The sequence below is a fragment of the Delphinapterus leucas genome, chromosome 2 (genome assembly GCF_059928025.1).
Source record: "Delphinapterus leucas isolate spDelLeu-1000000601 "Yukka" chromosome 2, BTC_Dleu_Yukka2, whole genome shotgun sequence".
Classification (NCBI taxonomy): domain Eukaryota; kingdom Metazoa; phylum Chordata; class Mammalia; order Artiodactyla; family Monodontidae; genus Delphinapterus; species Delphinapterus leucas.
The window spans coordinates 80180613-80203595 of record NC_143130.1 but is presented as its reverse complement, the minus strand read 5'-3'; the positions used below and the strand labels follow the sequence as shown (position 1 = coordinate 80203595).

Sequence of the window (22983 nt, the reverse complement as noted above, 5' to 3'; positions counted from 1 at the left end):
ATAATGGCAGAGTGCTAAAAAAGCATGCCTCCTTGCCTGCTAAACTTCTTAATTTGTTTTCCTCTTTGAAATACTCAGGAACCAGAGGAAATGCTGCTGGAAGCTCACAGACAGGTGATGCACTTGGAAAAGCTTTGGCATCTGTAAGTATTGAATTTACATATTTTGCTGAATGCAGTGGTTAGATTTTGTTGGCAGTATGCGTCATAGTTAAAGGGTGTAGTTATAACAGAACCACTTCATTACTCATTTAGAGCTATTTTCGGTTTGTATTGATTTGTACTGCCCTTAAAATAATTCACAAGAACACTTTCCCACCCTATTCCCACAAGAACTGTCCTTCTACTTTCAATTTAAATATCTGTTTTTGTCTTAATGCAACAGATGTAGGGAAAAGAAAAATTTGGGCATTTTGAAATCTAAAGCACAGATTACTGAGGTTAATAGTTAAATCTGTTTATTAGTTTTAAACGTATACTTTGTGAGTTGCCCATTAAAATAAGTCAAGTGGAACCAAAAAACATAACTCAGTTATTCTTCTGATCCAGAGAAGGAAGTGCTTTTGTAAGGATTTTTTTCTAACATGGAAGGTATTTTATATATTTTTTTTAAAGGAAAGAATAAGCATCTGCTGCTGATTCATTTAAGACAGAGGAGATGAGAGCCTTTCCAAAAAGGAAAAAACAGATTCATTGAAGAACCCACGCTAAAATGAGTAAAACTAATTTGAAGGAATCCCATAGTATTTTCCTCAGCAAGTAGTTTACATCACACCAGAATGTTAATGACAAAACAATGAACTGCTTTAATAAAGGCAGTGACCGGTTTTAATATATATGATCCTTAAAACATTGAAACGAAATCCACTCTTTTGGGAGAACATTTACCGGTAGTCTGTAAAGATTCCAAATCTAATTATGTAAGAGGCACTTCTGCTTTGTATTTTCTAAAGTTTCTCCTTAGGCTTTTTCTTCCTTCCTTTTTTCCTCCTGAGTGATATGCCTCTCAGAATTTTTACAGAGTTGTCTTACTTATGTCTTACTATGAAGTGCAGTTAACTCTGTCAAACACATTTGCTGCTGTTCATGGGAAAGGCAGACCAGTTAATGTGTGAGTAGTAGGAAGCAGCTGTTGAAATTTAAAGAGATAAACCTCTTTGTGAATGGTTTCTGTAAATAAATGTTACTCTAGAGCAGTACACGTTTCTTGAGAAATGAAGCCAAGTCAGATTCATCTACCACATAGTGGTGGCTCACACAAAATAGAGCTCAGTAAATGTTTGTTGAATTCAGTCTTGCATCATATGACAAAAATGATGATGATGATAACAAAACCCACAAAAATATCATCTGTAATTTGTATGCTTACTAGGTGCTAGGCACTATACTAAGCATTTACATGCGTCGTTTCATTTAATCCTCAAGAAAGCCCTGTGAGGTTGGCGTTATTATTCCCACGTTACAGATGAGGAACTAAGGTTTAAAAGGTCAGGTAACTTTGGCTCAGAAAGATTAAGTAACTTGCCCTAGGGATCACCAGGCTAGGAAAGGTAAAGCCTAGATATTAGATTAGATCTGATCTAACTAGCTTCACTTCCAGAAAGACAGTGGTACAGTGACTGTTATTTTACAAGGTGTTGATGAGGATTAAAGGGAGTGGTCTCACTTATTCTGGACTCACTCCACATGATGTAAACTACCTACTTTGGAAGAAAGTTGTTCTATAATATTAAATGAGTGCCTCCCAGGTATTTGATTGACTTCCCAGTTCCTTCTGCTGATTCTGTAAGAATCCAGTAGCAGATATTTCACAGGTAGAAAGACAAATAGCATTTGAACTTTCGATACTAAGCAACTTAAAAAAGTATAACCTGCATTTCAGGGGCTTTTTTCTCAAAAGTTTTTGTTTATTTTATTCAAGGAAGACTTCCATAAAGGATCCTTGGCAGATAGGCAGGCAGGAATTTGTGATGTTGTCAGTGGTCCTCCAAGCTCCTTTTCAGTTACCCTTCAAGTCCTTGACTATTCTGCCATATTACGACCAACATACTAGCTAAACCAATTGGCATTTGGAAAAGAAAATCTAAATTCAGTGTGAGTGGAAGCCAGGGGAGAATGTTTAATCTGGTTAGTGGGTGGGCTTTGGTTGTCATGGAAACTCAGTTCTGTCATCCTGTGTTGTTACTAGGCAGGAGCAGCCAGGTCATTCCATAAATCATTTCTGTCATAGCTGATGGTGATGCATTCCGTCTGCTCCATCACTGCATGCCATAGTCTGCACACTTCAGATCCCTTCCTTCAATCCATCTCCTGCCCCACTCTGCACCAGACACCTCCCCCAAACACATTCTTTCTCTAACTTCCATTACAAACTCACATTCACTTTAGTGCTCTTAGAATGTCCTGAAAAACAGACAAAAAATTACATTGGGGATAGGAAGGATTAGAAGAGATGAGGAGAAGGAATTTTATGAGGATTACATTTGAGAGTCTGACATGCATCTCAGAATTTGATGTTAGATATTACAGATCTTTGGAAATGGTGACCATGAGTATTTGAAATTTTAAGTTCTATAGAATGTGACATTTTAAATACAGCATCTAGGTTTAGATGGAGAAATGCCATGCTATTGTCATTAGAAGTTATTTCTAATAGCTCCCCAAATGTCTGATATATGTCTTAGATGGTCTTTCATGTGTGAAACAGAGGTTACAACCTTTGTTCTTCAGTTTATGTATTAAAAAGCACACAGAAAAAGCACACAGAATACTGGGTGATTAAACATGTAAGGCCAGATAATACATTCGCAAAGGTTCCTTTATTTTAGGTTTAAGCCTGGATAATTGTGGTCTTAATCTCAGGATAGCTAGAAAGAGAATTGTACATGAAAGTATTTACACAAAGTTCCCAAAGCCCTATGGATTATGCATTAGTTTAGATAATAAACTGGGGTAGATAGAGGGAAAGGAGAATCTGGATATTCGTGCCATTTCTGTGTTTCCCTGAACGTCTGCCAGACAATAACCCTTTAAGATTGTGCCCGTGGAGAGTTATATAGAGAAGAAACATCTGGTTTATTTCAGTGCCTAATACCATATCAAAACACTTGGTCTTTAATTTAGAGGAGATCAAACAAGAAGACTGTTGAACTTTGTTGATTATATCAGACTTCTTTGTGATAATTTATGTTTTGATTTCTACCTCAGAGCAAAGGAAAGGGAGAGAGTATGTGTATGTGTGTGTATTGTGTATGTGTGTGTATGTTTTAATCTAGATAGTTAAATGGTCAGTAGTCTCTAACAAAAGAAAAGAAAATTCAGGGAAGTTGATGTTTAAAAGTAATTCATGAAATAAGTTTCTTTGTTCCTTAGACTCAATAACATTAGCATAATAAAGATTAACTGAAATGTGCACTGTAGTGTTTAAAAAATTGGGCTTGCAGTTCCAAGGTTGGGCTTGGGAGCACTCCATTGTTTCTTTTTTGTCTGAAGCCCTTTTCATTAGCTTCTGGCTTATTGGCACCCTGCTGATTGGAATAGACCATGACTGATAGGAGGAGGAGCCTCATTTGTTGCAGTAAAATGAGGCATATTACCGTTTAAGCCTGGCAGAAGGTATTGGGAGTTATTCATCATTGGTCACTTAACAGTATGAGGACCATGGACTGCATGTAGAATGAGTTCTTACTTTGTGTTTAGGCTCTAGATTCTAAATCACTCCCATCCCCATTTTTTAAGTAACTGATTTTTTTTCCTTCTCTTTTTTTTCTTTGAAACATCTATGTTAGGAGTTCTTTAAGGTCAGAAAGTACAAAAAGTAATGTATTCCTGATTTAGAATGCTCTTTGTCAAATAAAGCCTTATGTTTAGAATTTCTTAAAGTAGCACAACAGTTTCTATAGAATAAGTATAGTTTGTATGTCATTTGGTAATAGAATAAATATGCAGAAGTGAAGTTTAATGACATGATCTGTGATCTAAAAGGCTGTATTATTCTGCTCTTTTAATGTTGTTGCTCCCTTCCCACATACATGTTCTTTTTATGAAAGTAAAAGGGACAAGAAAAAGTCCTGTGATTTGCCAGGCTATCTGTCAGTTCAGGAAAGGTATTAGTAACAATTCTGTCTGTCATCACTTTAATTTAGGGCAAAATAGAACCAGGGAATGTGATGAGTGAGTGGAGAAAGTACCTTTTATTATACAAATGGAGAAGGTGCTTTTGATAAAAACACCAGAAATTATATGTTGATATGCTTTTGGTACTGCTTCTCCTGTTTTCACAGTGATTTTTAAGAGCCCACACCCACTTTATATATAACATCATTTTGCTTAGTCATTGCAAGGTAGTCATTGCAAAATGACTCTAAAGTATAAACTTCCTCTTTAAGATAAAGAAGTTGTCACCAGTCCTTCACGTGCTTAGGGATTATTTAGCTGTAATGGCAGAGTTATCAGGGAAAATAAGGGTTGATAGCCTGCTTATATCCTCAAAAGCCCATACCTGCCTAATGTTGTGGTATGGACAGCTTAGTACATCAACACTAATTCTCAGAAATATTGGAACCTTACCATATTGTTGTTCTCAAAGCTTATACCGTAAAATTGATTTGTAAATGAATTCATATTTATAATAGTATCTTTTTCTCCCCTTGGTATTACTGTTACTGAACCCCACTGTATAAATGCTGAGATAAACTGCTATTTACTGAATTCTGCTTTTTTATCAAAAAGTATTGTAGCGAATTTCAAGTGCAATTTAATCGCTCAAGTTTTTTTTTTTTTAATATTCAGCACCTACTTGTGCAAAACAGTGACAATGATGAATTCAGTGTTGAACAGTATAAGGTCCCTGCTTTCAAAGAGCTTACAGTCAGGGAGAGAAGATAGAAAAATGGTAACATAGAGCATAGTGTGAAGTAAAATACCAAAGAGAAGTAACAGGTTACACTAAGAATATAAGGGAAGTGAAAATGAGTGTAAGTGGGGAGGTTACATTTGAGTTGGGCTTTGATGTGTTACAGAATTCCATCAGGGAGAAGTTAAGAAACAAGCCTTCTGCAAGGGCAAACTGTGTTCAGAAAATGAAAAAAATATTTTGTTTGATATAATGCTTTATGTAGGTTATAAGGTAGAAAGATATTTTTGTAACCAGATAATGGAATACGTCAAATGTCATTCTGTTTTATTTAGTAGACAACAGGAAGTGCTATATGGCATTTGTTCAAAACTGGTTGGGGACAATAGCTCAGTCAATTATGTATGGGATGAAAGGAGTGGGGAGTAACTAAAAATATAAAGACTTAAATAGTCCAGCCATAAGTTCTAGTAAAAGTTTAAGGTAGTGTAATGGCAGTGAGAATGATGTATGCCCATCCCAGAAACATTATAGAGAATTGTGAGCTTTGGTGTCTATGGTGGGAAGAGTGGAGGAGCAGGGGAAAGGAGGGGAGAGTGAGAGTGGTTTTGGTGACCAGGAGAATACTGGTGCTAACTGAGATAGAGGAAACAGAACAGTAGAGATGGGAAGGGTGGGAAGCTTGGGGCAGTGATGCAAAGTTTGGGTTTGGACATACTGAGCTTGAGATGAAAGAAAGATATGCTCAGGTGGAGAGGTCCAGCAACCAGTAGGAGGATAGAGATGTCAACTTAGGAGTCATTCACATGGATGTCATAGTTGATACTTTATAAAGAATGGTATTACAAAGAGAGGAAACACAGGTAAATAGAAAAGAAAACTGAGACTGGAGTTCTCGGAAAACGTACATTAAGTGAACTGTATAAGAGAGTAAAAGAGAGAAGGAGCCTGGGTAAAAATTATACATCCAGGGATTTAAAAGGGATACTCAAATGCTAACTTCTTTCAAGGAAGATATCATTCATTCTTTCAGCAAGTATTTATTTACCAGCACTGTTGTAGAATCGGAAGCTACTGCAGATGCTGTGTAATTCACATTGGTCTGAATAAGACCAAGTCCTTGCTCTTCTGGAACATGCATTTCATTAGGGAAAAGGGTGAAAGAGACATATGATAAACAAGTAAACAAATTTAGGCAATTAGGGATTAATGTAAGCAGTATGAAGAAAACAAAGCAGGAGGTATGATACACAGGGAATGCTGTTTCTCCAGTGCTTTCATGCGATTAATTCATATGGTCAAGGAAATTGAAAGTCAGCAAGTTAGTCTAGTTTATGATAATCAAAGTTTTCCATGGAAATGGAACTTCTTTCACTCCTCAGCCACCCACCGTCAGTGTTATCAACCCTTCCCTCCCTTACCGGTATTATAGTCAAGACATATTTCATATGTTAGCATCAGTTGTTCATAAAAGTTATAATTATTTGAATCATAAACATGAGAAATAGTGATTTACAAAAGTAAAAGGGTATGTTGAGATATGTTTTTGTTGAAGTTCGGTGACGTTATCTAACTTACTTATGGTTGAAATAAATCACTGTATGTATGCAAGCCATTAGGAACCAAAATGTGACCTTTAGCTAATTTTCACAGGTGTGAAAAGTACCAACTTTTAAAAGGTAACAACTTTGACAACTTTAAGACCAACAACATTGATCTTATAGCATACTACTTCCCTATTACTAAGTCTTCCCGTAAAGTTTTTTGAAGTCTTCTTGATAACTGTGCTTTTCTAAAATGACTCTCCAACCTGGGAATTCCCTGGCGGTCCAGTGGTTGGGACTCAGCACTTCCACTGCTGGGGGCCTGGGCTCAGTCCCTGGTCGGAGAAGTATGATCCCGCAAGCTGCCTCGCGTGGCAAAAAAAAAATTTTTTAATAAAATGAAATGACTTTCCAACCTGAATATACAACTTTTAGATCTGGCTCTTTGGAAAGAGTTGGTGTGTAAAGGGATTTCCAGTTACAATTTAGTAACATCATACAAATTGGTATAGATATACTCATTTGTAGTCAATGCTTACAATTTAATTGGTGCTATCTTCTTTTTTAAAAAAAAATGAAAGCTGTTAATGTTTGATGATTATGACCTGTGGAATTTTGTTTTACGTGAGCCTGTCCTAGTATCTGACTTTTTCAACGTATTATACTGTCTGTAAAACCAGTGCTGAGACCCCATATATGCCATAATTTGGGCCTCTTTAAATTTATTAGAGCTCTAAACTTACTCAGAGCAAGATTATTTCTATTGGATGACACTTTGCACCCACAAGTAGTTTTCCTATTTAAAATATTTGACCACAGTTTCTCCAAATAAGTTGATTTGTCTGCCCTGAGTGCTGAGATGTGAAGATGATTTATGATGCCTGTTATAGGAATGGGATTGTCCTAGAGAGGAGTTCCTAGGAACCGTTGGTGCGTGGATTAAGGAGACTTTTTAAATGTTTAATTATGTAAACTTGAATGAATTTCTGTCACTATTTTTTTTAGCAATATGAAATAAATATAAAGTGTTGCAACAAAACCTTTAGCCAAAATATCAAAATTTATGCATCCAGATATGTTACCTCTTAGGAGGTAAAGTCCACAGTTTATTTGGGGAACATTTTTTTAAGACTTTCAGGGTTTTTTCACTTTCTCCAAGGGTGACGAAATATCCTTTGAAAACAAGTTTGATTTTTTTACAACACTCACACAACATTAGGAGCTAAATTTGGCAAAAATGTAGTTACTCAAACAACTTTCTAAAAGAAATAAGGGGTAACTATTTTTAAAAATCACTTTCTTTGACTTTTAAAACTATTTTTAGGACTATTCTCTTCAAAAGGTAACAGTTTCTTAAGATTATTTTTAATGAATAAAATTTATTTAGATGGTATATTCTAGAAAGATTGTTTATCAGACTTGACTTTATAGTCACTTCTCTTTTTTTTATCACATCTCTTTTTTGTTCTAGCAATTAGAAATTTAAATTACTTTCAACTAGGATCATAAAGAAATAGGTATGATCTATTTATTCCTCTCATATTAGAATATATATGATACTTTTTAATCCGAGTTTTAAAACTGGGGCTTCTATAGCCTTTATGCAATGGAATAGTTCTAAAATTGATTAAACAGTTTTTCACTCTGAGCCTTAAGGGTTGCAGCTTAGATTATAGAAATAACTCCATGCAAATGGATTTATATTTTTGCTTTTGTCACACTGATATGTGCATATCTTTTGTTTTCTGGTTAGATTTATTCTCCTGACCATACCAGCAGTAGTTTTCCATCAAATCCGTCAACACCAGTTGGATCACCCTCACCTCTCACAGGTAGGCTTTTGTTTTATCTAATTACTTGATAACATGCATAGGGCTACTTGGAAATATTTGAAGTTTATTTTTCAATAAAATATAGTAAAAACTCACACCAAAAAAATCATTTCTATCCTGTAAAAACATGTAAACAGAGCCTTCTCCTGAGTTCATTTTGGAGAATATTGAAGTATTTCCTGTTTGAATTATTTGTTCATATCTTCTCTGATTCTTAAAATAATTTGTGATAATTTCTAAGAACAATTATTATAACAGGATAAAAAATAAGGCTAAGCAATTGGGATGAAGGTAAAATATAGAGAAGGAGATGAATCAAAAATTTTGATAAGCTAACATAGAAAATAAAATAACCTATTTAGAAGTACATATAACTTCTTTCTTCCTTATTCTCTGCATTTTCCACGTACCATGTATAAGACTCAAATGAAAAACTCTGCACTAGTTTGTCTTTATTTTTTAAGTCCACTGAGTAATTATTTCATATATATATATAAATTCTTGGGGATAATGTAGGGTTTTTTTGCTAAAGAAAAGAATTTGTGAATGTGTATGAATATTGTTAGTGGAGTTAAATAAGTGTTCAGATTTGCATTGCTTTTCTCCTGTTTTTCTTTACAGTAGTTTTAACAAGTTCCAGATACTATCCTACACTATAAATTTGTTGAGATACAACTGTTATTATTGTAAATAGGAATTTTTCGATTTATTAGGAATAAATCAAATTACAAGAAGATGCTTGGATCTGATCTGTTAAGCTATAAAACTTGGAATGTGTTTCCTGAGCAGTGTTTGGAGAAAAACCATGCTAAAGAAGAAATGTATTAGTTCTAAGGAAAAGACATCAGACAACTGTGTAAAAATTGCCATTTTCCTGCAACAGCTGACCTCAGAAATGATTCTCTATTCCTGATCAAAGTCACTAGTTCAGTCCATGTGGCGTTGTTGTTGTTGCTGTGAAGCCTTTTTGCATTGTTCAGGGTTTCTGAAAATCAAGGCTCTGGTGTATCAGGGCCCTGGCTATCACCTGTGCTCTGTGATTTAGCCTTGTGACTCTGCTAAGAAGCATTCCAATGTGGAAATGATGAACTGCTGGCAGCTGCTTTCAGCTATTAGTGGGTTCTGCCACTTTCTCAGACACCATGGCTTCAGCTGTCTAGTAAAAGTTGAACAGCTGTTCCCCACATAGACAGAACTATGAAAGACCCATTGACTTAAAGTTGTTGTTTAACAGAGGGATGAAATTACAGGAAGAATGATGTAACTTTAACCATACTCACCCTCTTGGCAGAGTTTTACTAAAATTATCAGTGTCATTTTTGCCACAGCCTGTTTCACTTTCTCATCTCAGGTAGCTATATTGGCCCTTACTGTATGTTCCCACTGCCTCTTCTCCTCTGCCCAGCCCAGTAAGATAAAAGTGTCCTTTGGTTTCCATTAACACTGGTTGGGAAGGCAGGCAGCAGAGGAGCTCAGCATCTATGCAAGGACATCAGTAAAATGAAGAATCAGAAACTTAGACGTTTTTCAAAAAATAATGGTCCAAAGTAAAATCTCACATTTCCTCCTCCTTTTTTTTTTTTTGAATTTGTTTTTTTATTTATTTTTTTAACATCTTTGAGTATAATTGCTTTACAATGATGGGTTAGTTTCTGCTTTATAACAAAGTGAATCAGCTATACGTATACATATATCCCCATATCCCCTCCCTATTGTGTCTCCCTCCCACCCTCCCTATCCCACCCCTCTAGGTGGTCACAAAGCACCGAGCTGATCTCCCTATGCAATGCAGCTGCTTCCCATTAGCTATCGGTTTTACATTTGGTAGTGTATATATGTCAATGCCACTCTCTCACTTTGTCCCAGCTTACCCTTCTCTTCTCCATTTTTATTTGATGTTTAGTGGATGATATCCTCTTTCCACCTTTAATTCAGCTGATTAATGAAGATCTTTGAAAGGTTAAATTGTGTAATGAAGGTATTAATAAGCTTTTTTCAGTTCTGCAGTCATACTCAAAGAAAAATATTTTCATATACTCCTGTTGAAATGGCATCAAAGACTGATTTTATACAGGTGCATCTCTGTGTCTCATCTCCTGTATCTAGTGTTTTCTTCTTATAGCCACCCCCACATACACACACACCCTAGGCTGGCAGAGCAGACATGGAAAGGGAGGAGGAAAAAAGGAAAGCAATGGGCGATAAAGTATTCACAGTTGAAGGAAAAATGAAAAAGAGCAAACCAGAGCTCCTATATAATATGTACAAATTATTTTGTACCTTGTGTGGCAGGAGCCTATCATCTAGAGTAAAAATTCCTACCCCCTATATGCGCTCTACACTTGCCCTCTTCCTTATGCCTGAGCATCAGTCAGACTCAGGACAGACCTTGTAAGAATAGTTGCACAGGTGCAAAGCAACATAGGCAGTTTCTAAGGCATTCATCGTTCTTGTTTAAATCCTGCTCATTTTCCTTGGGAACTTTTCAGGCTAAGAACATAACGTTCCTGCCTAGAAAATGCTTACAAAAAAGAAGCTTCTGAGATGATGATATTGTTTTAGTTAGGATACTTTAGGCTAAAAGGAAGAGAAACTCTTGTCTGGACTGGATTAAATAATAAGGGGATTTTGGATATCTTGTATAAAGCCCATAGCAGGGCAAGTTCCTGGACCAGTCAGGGCTCCTGCTCTATTTCTTTGCAATTCTTTACCTCCTTCTAGAATATCAGTGAATAAAAGTTTAATAATTGCAGTACTCAATAGCAATCTTCAGAACATCCACAATAAAAATAAAGAGGGAGTGGGGGGAGATAGGGGAGAAAGGATTCCTCAGTTTAGGCTCATTTCATCAATGAGATATTTATTTTTATCATCTGTCAGTATGCCTGGTGTTAAAGCAGTTACCTGACTTCAGCAAGTTTTCAGTTTAGTTGAGAAAATAGAGATAAACACATGAAAATAGAACCGTCAGAATTTATTCTAAACTACAGTTCCTCGGATGTACTTCATGAAGAGAGTATAAAGGAGAAAGAACTTTGAGTATAAAAGAAGAGAGTGTGACAAAGATCAAGATGTAAGAAAGTGCATGAGCTGTTCATCCAGAGTCATTGAGATGACTGATTATGAACTCTTTTCACATATTGGAAGTGGAAAGGTTGGCTGGGGCCAGATTGTGGAAAGCAAAGCATTCAATGCTACATTTAGGATTATTCAACCTTTTCCAAGTGTGGAGTATCTCATGAAAGTTTGAGTTTAGGGTGAGATTACAAAGGGAAACAGCTAACAAAATAAGAAAATGCATGCATGGTAAATAGTCCTAAGAATTTCTCTCAGCCATGCAAAATGATGTTATCTATTCTCTAAATTTATTAACCAGTTTTATTAGGTGGCATATTACTGAATCCCACTCAGAGTGAGAAGAGATCAGAAACACTGGGTGAATTTTAGATTTAGTGATCAAAGAAAGCCTTCCCAGATTTTCTAGCCAAATAATTTGATTCTCTTGTCAACTAACTTGTTCTCTGGAAATAGTCAATAAATTTTGATATCAAGTACATTTATTATAATCCTTGAATAACAGCTAGCTTTTGGGGGTGGTCACTAAAAAGCTCAGGGCAATTATAAAAATTGTTAACTATATAAAGAGTTGAAAGCTTGCCCTTATCTAACAGAAGGAAGTAGTATAAGCCCAAAACCTCTGTGCATGTCTACCACCAGATAGCAGGTGACAGGGAAGGAAGGGCGGAAATAACCTATTCTCTGGGAAACCTCTTAGGTTTTTAGCGTTTGTACTTTTGTTTTTCCTTATTTGTGTAATAATGCTGCAGTTGGTGATTACAAGCTAGAGATAAAGATACCAGTACGATTCTAAATAAATCTGTATATTTTACTCATGTACTAGTTTTATAAAAAGACAAAGATGCAGATCTGTCTAGTGTCAGAGGTATTCTGTAGCATTATGGTCTCTGTCTAGAATTTGAATTCCATTCACAACCCCAGAGTTCTCATCCATAGCTAATAGGCCATCAGTGGGCCAGAATTACAAAAAGTCTATGTATCTTTTTTCTTCATTGATTACATGATAGATCTATCATCAGGAAGAAATAATAATAATATCTCATGGTTAAAAAGACCTTTAGGGGCTTCCCTGGTGGCGCAGTGGTTGAGAGTCCGCCTGCCGATGCAGGGGACACGGGTTCGTGCCCGGGTCCGGGAAGATCCCACATGCTGCGGAGCGGCTGGGCCCATGAGCCGTGGCTGCTGAGCCTGCGCATCCGGAGCCTGTGCTCCACAACGGGAGAGGCCACAACAGTGAGAGGCCCGCGTACCGCAAAAAAAAAAAAAAAAAAAAAAAAAGACCTTTAGGTTCACAGAGTGAGTGCATTCATATCTTTTACCTCATTCGCTTCATAAAGGCAGAATAAAAACAAAAACAAAAAACTGTGAGTGCCTGTTTTTTGTACAGTTACTAGCAATACAATTATTCCTACAATTACTAGGTTACTCAGCTAAAGTGAACTATAATAGTTCCAATTTACCATAAGTTTTTAGTTTCCTAAATATGGCAAATTAACCTGCAACAACAAGCTCTGGTGGAACATAGTTTAAAATTTCATTTAGCAATAAACAAGACACATTAAGTAAACCTTCTCCAACTTCAGATTTCTAATATATTGATAATTCAGTTTGTCACTGAAGATTTGTTAAGAACAAAACCATATATTTAATTGAACGGTCTTCATTATTTTCTATACATAACTTACTTCCAAATGCACAGTCATGAAATAGTAAAGATTTTCAATCATTTGTTTTGTCTTTTTCTTTTTAAAGCTATTTTGGTTATTTTAAAGCTATTTTTTTAAAATATTTATTTTATTTATTTATTTTGGCTGTGCCAGGTCTTAGTTGCGGCACGTGGGATCTTTAGTTGCGGCATGCGGACTCTTAGTTTAGGCATGTGAACTCTTAGTTGCAGCATGCATGTGGGATATAGTTCCCTGACCAGTTGAACCCGGGCCCCCTGCATTGGGAGCGTGGAGTCTTACCCACTGGACCACTAAGGAAGTCCCTAAAGCTATTTTAAAACACTGCATTCTCCCCAATACATGAATGAATTAACCCTTTTATTTTTTCTTGTTTTTTTTTCCTTTTTATTCTTTCTGTTCTGAACTTGTATCCTTGCTTTTTCTGTCTCCTTTTTTTTTTTATTATATTGCCACTTTTCTAAAGTTGAAGAGTAAACAACATTTAACAAAATTTTCATGATGATATTTTCCAAATTAAATAATATGTTTTGGTGTAAATTATGTTGGGAAAATTTTTAGCAGATAATCCTAAATGTATTTGCAATCATTTGAAATTGGTGCATTTGTGCATTACTGGAGGCACAAGTTAACATGACCCTTTAGAAAGCAGTTTTGGCCTTATGAATTAAGGATCATGAATATGTTCATACCTTTTAACTTAGAAGTGCTATTTATCCTTAGACATACTCCCCAAAAGAAAAAACACAGTATTACCATTCATAATATAGTGATATTCAGTTACTATTCATAATAGCCAAATGAAAGCAACCAAAACATCTAGCAGTGAGGTAGCGGTGGTTAAGCAAATTATGATATAGAGAATCAGGTGAATATTAATGTAAGTCATTAATAGCATGATCATAAAGACTAAAAATATGGGGGAGGGACAGAATTTTAAATTATGCATATTTTAAGTACATTTTCTCAAGATATGTGTGCATTTGGACAGAGTGTGAAGAACATGCAAACATAAATGTAGTTATGTTTCAAAGTATAGTTTTTTTCTCAACTCCCTACACAGTTATATTAATAATGAAAAAAAATTTTAATATGTTGGGTTTATCAGTAGCCAGTAACATGCTGAAGACTGAACAAAAATTTTCACATAAATTTATGCACACTTACAATATATCTTTACCCCTTCCTTTAGAACATTATCAAGATCACTGAGTTAACCAAGGTGTGTGTGTGCTTTTGGGTTTTGTTTTAACAGGTACCAGTCAGTGGCCCAGACCTGGAGGACAAGCGCCTTCATCCCCAAGCTATGAAAACTCACTCCACTCCCTGGTAAGAGCCTCTGAGAAACATACAAGGTCTCTTTTATCTAATAGTGTGGAGTTCTTCTTTTTTTTTTTTTTTTTTCCAGAAAATCTTGAGTAACAATGAAAAAACAGTAGGATAGCATTACACACGAATTCTTTGCTAACAAATGGCCTGATTTAGTTGAACTATATAAGACACATTGGGTGTGCCTTTTACCATCTGTTCTTTGGGACATCAGGCTTCTGGTCTCAGGACAGCTGGTATTAAAATAGTGTTATGGGATTTTTGTTTCTTTGACAGATCTAGGTTTTAATTTTACTATAATTTTATGTTTACATGTAAAGGAAATTTAAAGAAGAAAAAAAAAAACACACAGACCAAGTAAGAAAAAATTAGTCCAGCATTGCAAAATGGTTGTATTTTACTCTTTCTCATATGATGATATTGTGTATAATTTATTACATTTCTGTTAAAATTTTTAAATGTAGCATCAATTATTTTTGTCAGGAAGAGTATTGTTTCCCATGTTTTCTTTTTTAAAAAAGAATGTATTATGTAAATTGTACAAGCAAAACCGTTGAGAAACAAAGCAGTAGAATAAAGGAGCCTGTCTAGGTATTGAGAGTGAAGAATTTGTGGTAGGGTGTTAACTACTGTTGCCTTTCTATGCTTACCACAGAATTACGAAGCATTATAAAAACAAAATAAGGATGACTTAATGGAATGTTAAGTCATGCTATCATTCAGTAATTCCAGGTTGCAAATAGAAAAGTTCTTTTTCTGTGACTAACAGAACATTTTAAATTAAAGGAAAGTTTTCTTCTCACATATAAGCAAATATAAGCAATGTGTGCTACTTAGATGCTAACCTTATAACTTTGCTGTTAAATCCCAGCCTTCTCATACCTTAATACAAGTAGATCTTGCAGGTCTCCGCGTTAACTTTACTAACATGTTATGCTGACATGCACATCAGCTATTTCCTCATCTCTTTTGGAGTTAATCTTAACCTGTGCTTTGCCTCCTGTTCTGTCTTGACTTTGCCAGAAAAATCGAGTTGAGCAGCAACTTCACGAGCATTTGCAAGATGCAATGTCCTTCTTAAAGGATGTCTGTGAGGTACTATTTCTTTTAGATGGTGCCTTTTTTGTGTTTCAATTAATTATACTTCCTATTATCCGTTTAAAATCATCAAGCCTGTACAGACTCCAGAGTCTTTTAAAATCAAACAATGACTATTTTCGTTTTTGTAACAATATGTAAAAATAGGCTTTTGTTGAGTGTGATTCTTTTTAAAAGAGCTCTACTGGCATGTGCTTTTATTTTCTTAAATTCTAATATGTTTGTGTATGGGGCATGTGTATATTCACAGACAGATAATATCATTTCATCAGTTTTGTGAAAGAGCACATTTGGATGTGGTCACCATTTCAGATAGGTATTATAAATATTCACTTAAAACAAAACTACAACTTAAATTTGTTGGATTCGAAGACCCTCCCCAAATTGCCCTCATTTCAAAGATCAGTGTTAAAGTACAGGTTATCTTTTTTATCAATGATAATTGAGTATCAGACACAGTAGAGTAGCCTTCAGCTTTTGTAGAAGCTAAAAGAAATAACCTCATTTTAGATTGGTAAATAGATTTTATGAAGCAGTGATTTGCTTCTGAAGCTTTGTTAATTTAGCATAGTCTACAAATATCCTTTCTTTAATTGTTGATTCGTAGTACAGGTAGTTTCTTTTGAAGCTACTTGATATTGCATATTCACTTGCTGCCTTCCCTATATCCCAAAGTAGGAAACATAGCAGTTTAATGAATTTAATAGATAACATCAGTAACCTCCATGTCTTTTTTCAATCCCTACAGCAATCTCGAATGGAGGATCGTTTGGACAGACTGGATGATGCTATCCATGTGCTGCGGAACCATGCCGTGGGACCTTCCACCAGTTTGCCTGCTGGTCACAGTGATATACACAGTTTATTGGGACCATCCCATAATGCACCAATTGGAAGCCTCAATTCAAACTATGGTGGATCAAGCCTTGTTACAAGCAGTCGACCTGCTTCAATGGTAAAATAGTGCTCATCCTTTTGGAGATAACTTCTAAAGCGTATTATCCTACATGTTTTTCATGAAATCTTTCAGGGAGAGAGGTTCCTTCTTTCTGTAAGGAAGGAAGGTAGAGTGGCTTTTAAGAATTTCTTTTACTGTCTTGGGCAGGGTCATTGGCTGAGCATTGGCCCTTAAAATCCTACTATGACCATTTGCAAAAAGCAGAAACTTTCTACAGAGATCATTTTAGCTTAAACTTGGATTTTTTTTCCAAGTATGTAATAATTAGCAGAACAGTTTTTGCCTTGAAACAGTTGTAGAAAGTCTTAATATCAAAAGCAATAAAGCAAGACTGAATTTCAAGGGCTCTGGTCTAGAAAAGCTATTTATTATAATTTGGAACCAGCCTTCAATAGTAGAACGAATGTAATATTATTTGTACAGGTCCAAATTTAAGCTTTATTCCCAAATGAAGGAAAAATGTGGGGTAGTTTTAAGAATGACTGTAATTTAAGTGACAATGAAAGGAAACAATTTTAGATTAATCCCTGAAGAGAGTAAAATCGTTCAATCCCTTTTTTTTTTTAACGTGGTAGTTCTTTAAAGGAGGAAAAAAGTAAAATTCTGCAGCCATGCACATCAAAAATTCTGTGTCGAATGTCTTACATTGTTTTTTATACAAATTATGTTTTAAAGGAATGAAGCTCGTTTTGAATCTGCTATTTAACTGAAACCATGTGTTTGCATGTTTATGGCATGGTTTTTAAGATTCATTGCATGCCGTGAAATATTCTCCTATGAAACAGATTTCTAGCTGTAAGCCGTGTGATCAAGGCTAAAACTCACCTATCATCGCAATAATTAGGTGCCCCAAATGCTGAAGTCTTGTGTTCTGTAAAATAGGATTGGTTCCAGATTTTCACATTCACATTCATATATCAGACAGCCATTTATATTCATTCTGGAGTTGCTGAAGTAAACATCAAACAAGGCTGCCTGGTTTCCTAAGAACAGTGTTTTCAGCAACATAGGTGACAATGCCCACATGCCTTTACAACCAGTTTTTTGTTTTTGTTTTTTAATATCAGAAGATCTTGAAATTAAGACTCCTTTTAAATTAGCTTTTGTTGCTATTGATAAACTAATAAATGTGAAAGCATCTTTAAATTACTGAATTCCTAGAAATAAAAGGGAATATTGTAATCACTATTAGTGGTAGTAATAAAATAATTTTAACAGAATAATAAGATAGCATTTGTTGCAAGTATAAATTATTACTTTGCTGAAATACTGTTTATCCTTATTTAGAAGAATGACTTGAAAATCAGTATGTTTGAATCCTAAGCTTGTCTCAGCCTTCAGTATTTGCAATTCTTAGTCCTCACCTCTTAATCGTTTCTTAATTCTTCATTGTTAATAGCCCATTGCTCCTTTTTCCAGTTTATCTGCTACAATATGTGATATATCTCTGGCTCCTCCCACATAAATATAGAATTTATATGAAATGGATCTTCTATCTTTGGGAGGTTTTTTTTACCAACTTTGGATATAAGTTGGAAAATAGATTTTTCAAAATCCAGTCCTCCAAAGCCATGTAAAAAACCTAGTGCATTTTAAAAGAACTTGTTGAGGGAAAAATTGTTTCTAATATTAGATACTGCCCTGAAGCTTTTAGTTAAGAAAGTGGCTTCCATTATATTCACTAGGAATATGCTGCCTACTTCAGAGCTGCCAGAGATATTCTTTAAAAAGGAAAAGGGCTTCCCTGGTGGCGCAGTGGTTGAGAGTCCGCCTGCCGATGCAGGGGACGCAGGTTCGTGCCCCGGTCCGGGAGGATCCCACATGCTGGGGAGCGGCTGGGCCCATGAGCCATGGCCGCTGGGCCTGCAAGTCCGGAGCCTGTGCTCCGTGGCAGGAGAGGCCACAGCAGTGAGAGGCCCGCGTACCGCAAAAATAAAAGGAAAATAATTCAAGGTAATCAAGAAAAAGAGAGTTCTGAAACATGAGGTGAGTCTGGCTTAGTCTGAGAAGCAGCGTCAGTGCTGCAGCAACTAAGCCCAGGCTACTGCTGAGTTTGTCAATCAGGGTCTTCCTTCAGTTTTTATAACCTTCTTAGAGGACACAGCTGAGAAAAGTCTGCCAGACATCATCTATTATATCCACCCCTTCCCCAATCACTAATGGAGGTGGAGATGCAGATGTTTCTGCCAGGCTTACCCTCAAAAGTTATTAACTGACAAAATCTAAGAATGTCAGGTGAGTTAGTATTCAGCTCCCATCCTTCTGAAATGAACTTCTTAGCTGTGAGTACTCAGTTCTCAGTTTCAGCAGAAAGACCAAAGAATGAAATGAAATGAAGATCACAGTCAGCCAGTGACTGTCCCAGCTAAGTCTTAGGCATATTGTTGAGGAAAACTCTTATCCTGGTGGCTGTTATTCATGTCTGAGGGCTTGCATCAGTACTGCCAGGAGACTTGCTTACATGCTTTGTACCTACTTATGTGGAATCAACTCTTTTCCTACTCTGGGAGGGTGTGTGATTTGGGGGACATCTTGTAACTATTGCCAGCCATCTTTAAGAGTTAATCTGCTTTTATTATCTCACCCCCATGTTTTCTAACTGATCATGACTAAGAAATAACACAATTTTACGTTCTGGAATCACTTTTTTTGTCTTGTTTAACTTTCTGGTAGTTTATATACTTTTCCTCTGCATTAACATAAATTAGTATTTTTTAGGCCCCTAAAAATGGAGGTTACATGGCCATTATTACAAAGTAACCACAGAAATATCAGTTTATCAGCAATTCTATATCGCCATTTAGAATTCGTAAGGTCAGTTTCCTCTCAAAAATATTTAAATTTCATCATTTCATTTATTTTTCTGCAGAGAGTAAAACTGGTCTAGTAAACATAAATACCATTCCAGGAAGTCCACAGAACATTCAAATAAAATTTTTGATGTAATGGATTTTTGTGGGCATTTACTAGAGGTCACCATCCTAATTCCAAGTTTTAAATATGATGTTACTTTCTCTCCTGGCATTTAAAGGAGAAGAATCAGCATACTTTTTTGTAAAAGGCCAGACAGTAAATATTTTCAGCTTTGCAGGCTATATGGTCTCTGGCACAACTACTTACCTCTGATTTGGTAACATGAAAGCAGCCATAGCTGTTATGAAAACAAATCGGTGTGGCTGTGTTTTAATAAAACTTTATTTGCAAAAAAGAGCCTCCTTTACTAGTAAAACAAAATAAATAAATAAATAAATAATAGGACCAGATTTGGCTCACAGGCATACTTTGCCAATCCCTGATTTAGAACAAAATTAGCTTCCCAGTGCAGGAAATGAGAGTTAGCAAGTTTTGTTTTTTGGGGTTTTTTTGTTTGTTTGTTTTTTGGGGTTTTCTTTTATTTTTCTTGGAGCCTATAACTTTTTGCTTATTTTGTTTTAATGAGTAGTTTGGGAGTTCTGTTGAGGTAGTTGGAATATTTGAGGTGAGCCAGAATGCACTGGGAGTAGAAGAATAAGAGTTGATGGCAGGATAAAAGTAATACAGAGAGCTCTGCTCTCAGCCTTCAGTGCTATCAAGGTAACTTGTGGTGTGAAGTCTACATGGGCAGGTTAACCAAAATAGTCTCCTTGATCAAGGAAATAGCTTTGTTGCTGAAAACATTTCTCTACATTATTTTCAGTTATAACAAGACTATGCTAGTAAGATCATCTACAGCTTATCTACTGATTTGTAGATCCATCTTCTTATAGATGAAATAATTACTATTTTTCGTTATTCCAGAAAACAATTTTTATATTTCACACAAAGGTAATAAGACTACCACCTGCCAAAAATATTAATAGGAGTCAATATCAAAAGACTTATTTGACTGTTGTTTCTTTTAACTGAACAAACTTGACTAGCATCAAAGGTTAGGATTAAATGAGGTTTCAACCACAGAAAGCTTTTAACATATTTTAGCTATCTAATATACACAAAAATTAAATTTCCTGGGCTTCACTGCTGGCGCAGTGGTTGAGAGTCCGCCTGCCGATGCAGGGGACATGGGTTTGTGCCCTGGTCCGGGAGGATCCCCCATGCCGTAGAGTGGCTAGGCCTGTGAGCCATGGCCACTGAGCCTGCGCGTCCAGAGCCTGTGCTCCGCAACGGGAGAGGCCACAACAGTGAGAGAGGCCCGCGTACCGCAAAAAAAAAAAAAAAAAATTAGATTTCCTGAAGATTATTATATCAGAAAAAGAGACTAGGAAGTGGGTAATTACTACTCCTTCTCATATAATTAGTGTAGCCAGCCTGCCCTAGTTTTAACATTTGCTCTTACTTTTGAATAGGGTTAACATTTTCATTTACTTAATTTCCTACTCCTTTTCAATATTTTGGATAGTTTCCCCATATTTTCTTAATGCAAATTAAAACTTAAGGCTTTATCAGACACTATTATTAGGATGTGATTGATGTATCGTTTAAATTTTAAAACACAAAATCAGGATTTTTAGAACTATTGAAATTTCAGCATTGGACAGACTATAGTTTTGCTCCCATTTATTTAATGTAAGAACAAACTCGGAATAAACTACTGACAGCAAAAAAATAATGTTAAGTGGGAAACTGAAAAGGAATGAGACTCATTAATTTCATTTAGGCATTACAAAGAGGTTTCAGCAATATAAAGTTATTGTACATCACATCAGTTTATGGCTGTAATATCTAAAATACCGAGGCCTGATGAGATAGCTCTGTAATAGCACTTTTATCACACAAAGTGCTCAGTTATTGTTCAGACAGTGATTTCAACTTCAAACTAAGTTAGATTAGAAGCTTTTGTGTTAATGGAAGACTGATGCAAATCTTTAAAAGTTTCTCATTTATGATACAGGATAAAATTACATCCAGGAGGTCTTTTGATTTCTTTGTTACAAGTCCTGAGGAAATTTAACTCAGGCATGTCTTTTGCGGGGGGGGGGGGGGGGGGGGGTTGCTTGGGTTTTTTGTTGTTTAAGCTATGGTTGGAGATGTGTGTCTTGTTTGAGAGCAAATAATGTTCAGTTGTAGAACTTAAAGCAACCTTATATAATTTGAAATATAAATCATGTCTGTTTTCTAAATCCTAAAGCAGTTAGAGAAACTATATTTTTCCTAGTTCTAAAAGATTTAAGATTCAGTTATTAAAGACTAACAGGCAAATAGAGTAATATTTTATTCAAAATTTTAGCACTTTTTGTCACTTTATCAGAGTAAATTTGGAATCATTTTAACCTTATATTTAGACAGTAATTTTGTTAGTATAGGTTTGTATACAGTAGAAATGGTATGTGTAGGTTTCTGCTAAACTGAAGTTTATTTTTTAACTGTATTTTACTTTTTCTAACCAATTTTTTTCCCAAATGGGCAACTTAAATTTTTTTTAATTTTGTTAAAACCACATTATAGTGCTTTTAAAGGGTTTTGATACAATTTTTTTAACTCAAAATTGTTTAACTGTCAAGCTTTTTAAGCCTGAAATCCATACAGATTATATATTTATGGAAATATTATTCAAAAGGAATCATAACAACTGGAATTCTTCCAAGTTTTAGCATAAAACCCTCTTTGGGTAAAACAAAATATTTACAGTACATAAAGATCCTTTATTCAGTCTGTAGATTAATAGTGATTAATTTAAATCATTAGTACTCAGTGAATAGTACAAATTGAACAAATTATTAGAATAGAATTCAAAATCAGCGAGGAGTTCATACTGAGTAGTTTTCAGTCTGTCCCTTAATTCACAAGACCTCTTATTCATCAACTAATTAGATTTAACATTTTTCCATTGTGGGTGTTGAAGCCATTGGCCAAGTTAAATTGAAACAAGTCCCTTGTTGGATGCTCCCACAAAAATAAGGCCATAGGTAGATTGTAAAGATTCAGAATGCAAGATGATGTCATTTAATGGAATGGGCCGTTTATTCTGAAACGGAGCTCTTCATAATTGAAATTTAGAGCATAGCAGGCCTAGGAGTTTTCCTTTCTCTGCTAGTCCCCCAATAGAAGCATTCTGTCAGCTGTATGCTAACGAGATGAACAATTAAACAAGGTCCTATCTGGCTGGCCTCACAGGCTCTGAGCTCAGACAAAGAACTGTTTATACACCTGTTACGTGTGTGGACAGAGCCATTTTAATGGGTAGCTTCAGATTAAAGGAAGGACATGGGAGCCAGGGTGAGCAAGGGTTAAAGAAAACTATAAGAACTGTGAACGTCAAATTCTCCAGAAAATATGAGGGCCATTTGCAAGGGGAATCAAGTTACAAAGAAAAAGTTCCTGCTAACTTCATTAACATGAAAAACTCCAGACTTGAAACTTTTTGCTAGTCTGATGCCATTTTTAAAAGGCTTAATTTTGTTCACGGTTGGTGTGAGAAAACACTTAGTTTGCAGTATTCTATAAAGACAAAGATATTCACTGACATTTTATATCGCAAAACAAATTGAGCAACCTTTCTGATTTTCCTTCAGGGAAAAGCAAAATCCTTAAGATCTATTGTTTAGATAATGATCCTTTGTCTTCCAAGCCTTTCATCAGAGAAGAGGTGATAGAACATTTTTATTAGTTGAGATTCAGAAAAATCA

The 22983-nt window shown here is 35.6% G+C and overlaps 1 protein-coding gene across 16 annotated transcripts in view; it reads left to right on the top strand.

Moving 5' to 3' along the window:
- The window catches only part of TCF12 (transcription factor 12), a 380655-nt gene that overhangs the window by 334680 nt on the left and 22992 nt on the right, over positions 1-22983 (top strand). For 9 of the 16 annotated variants that reach the window (XM_089907165.1, XM_022579581.2, XM_022579580.2 and 6 more), the window contains 5 exons: positions 79-143; positions 8152-8230; positions 14249-14322; positions 15346-15417; positions 16169-16375. In XM_089907165.1, the coding sequence (XP_089763291.1) occupies positions 79-143; positions 8152-8230; positions 14249-14322; positions 15346-15417; positions 16169-16375 (497 nt within the window). The remainder of the gene's footprint in view (positions 1-78; positions 144-8151; positions 8231-14248; positions 14323-15345; positions 15418-16168; positions 16376-22983) is intronic. The other 7 variants (XM_022579593.3, XM_022579585.2, XM_022579584.2 and 4 more) reach the window with 1 other exon arrangement.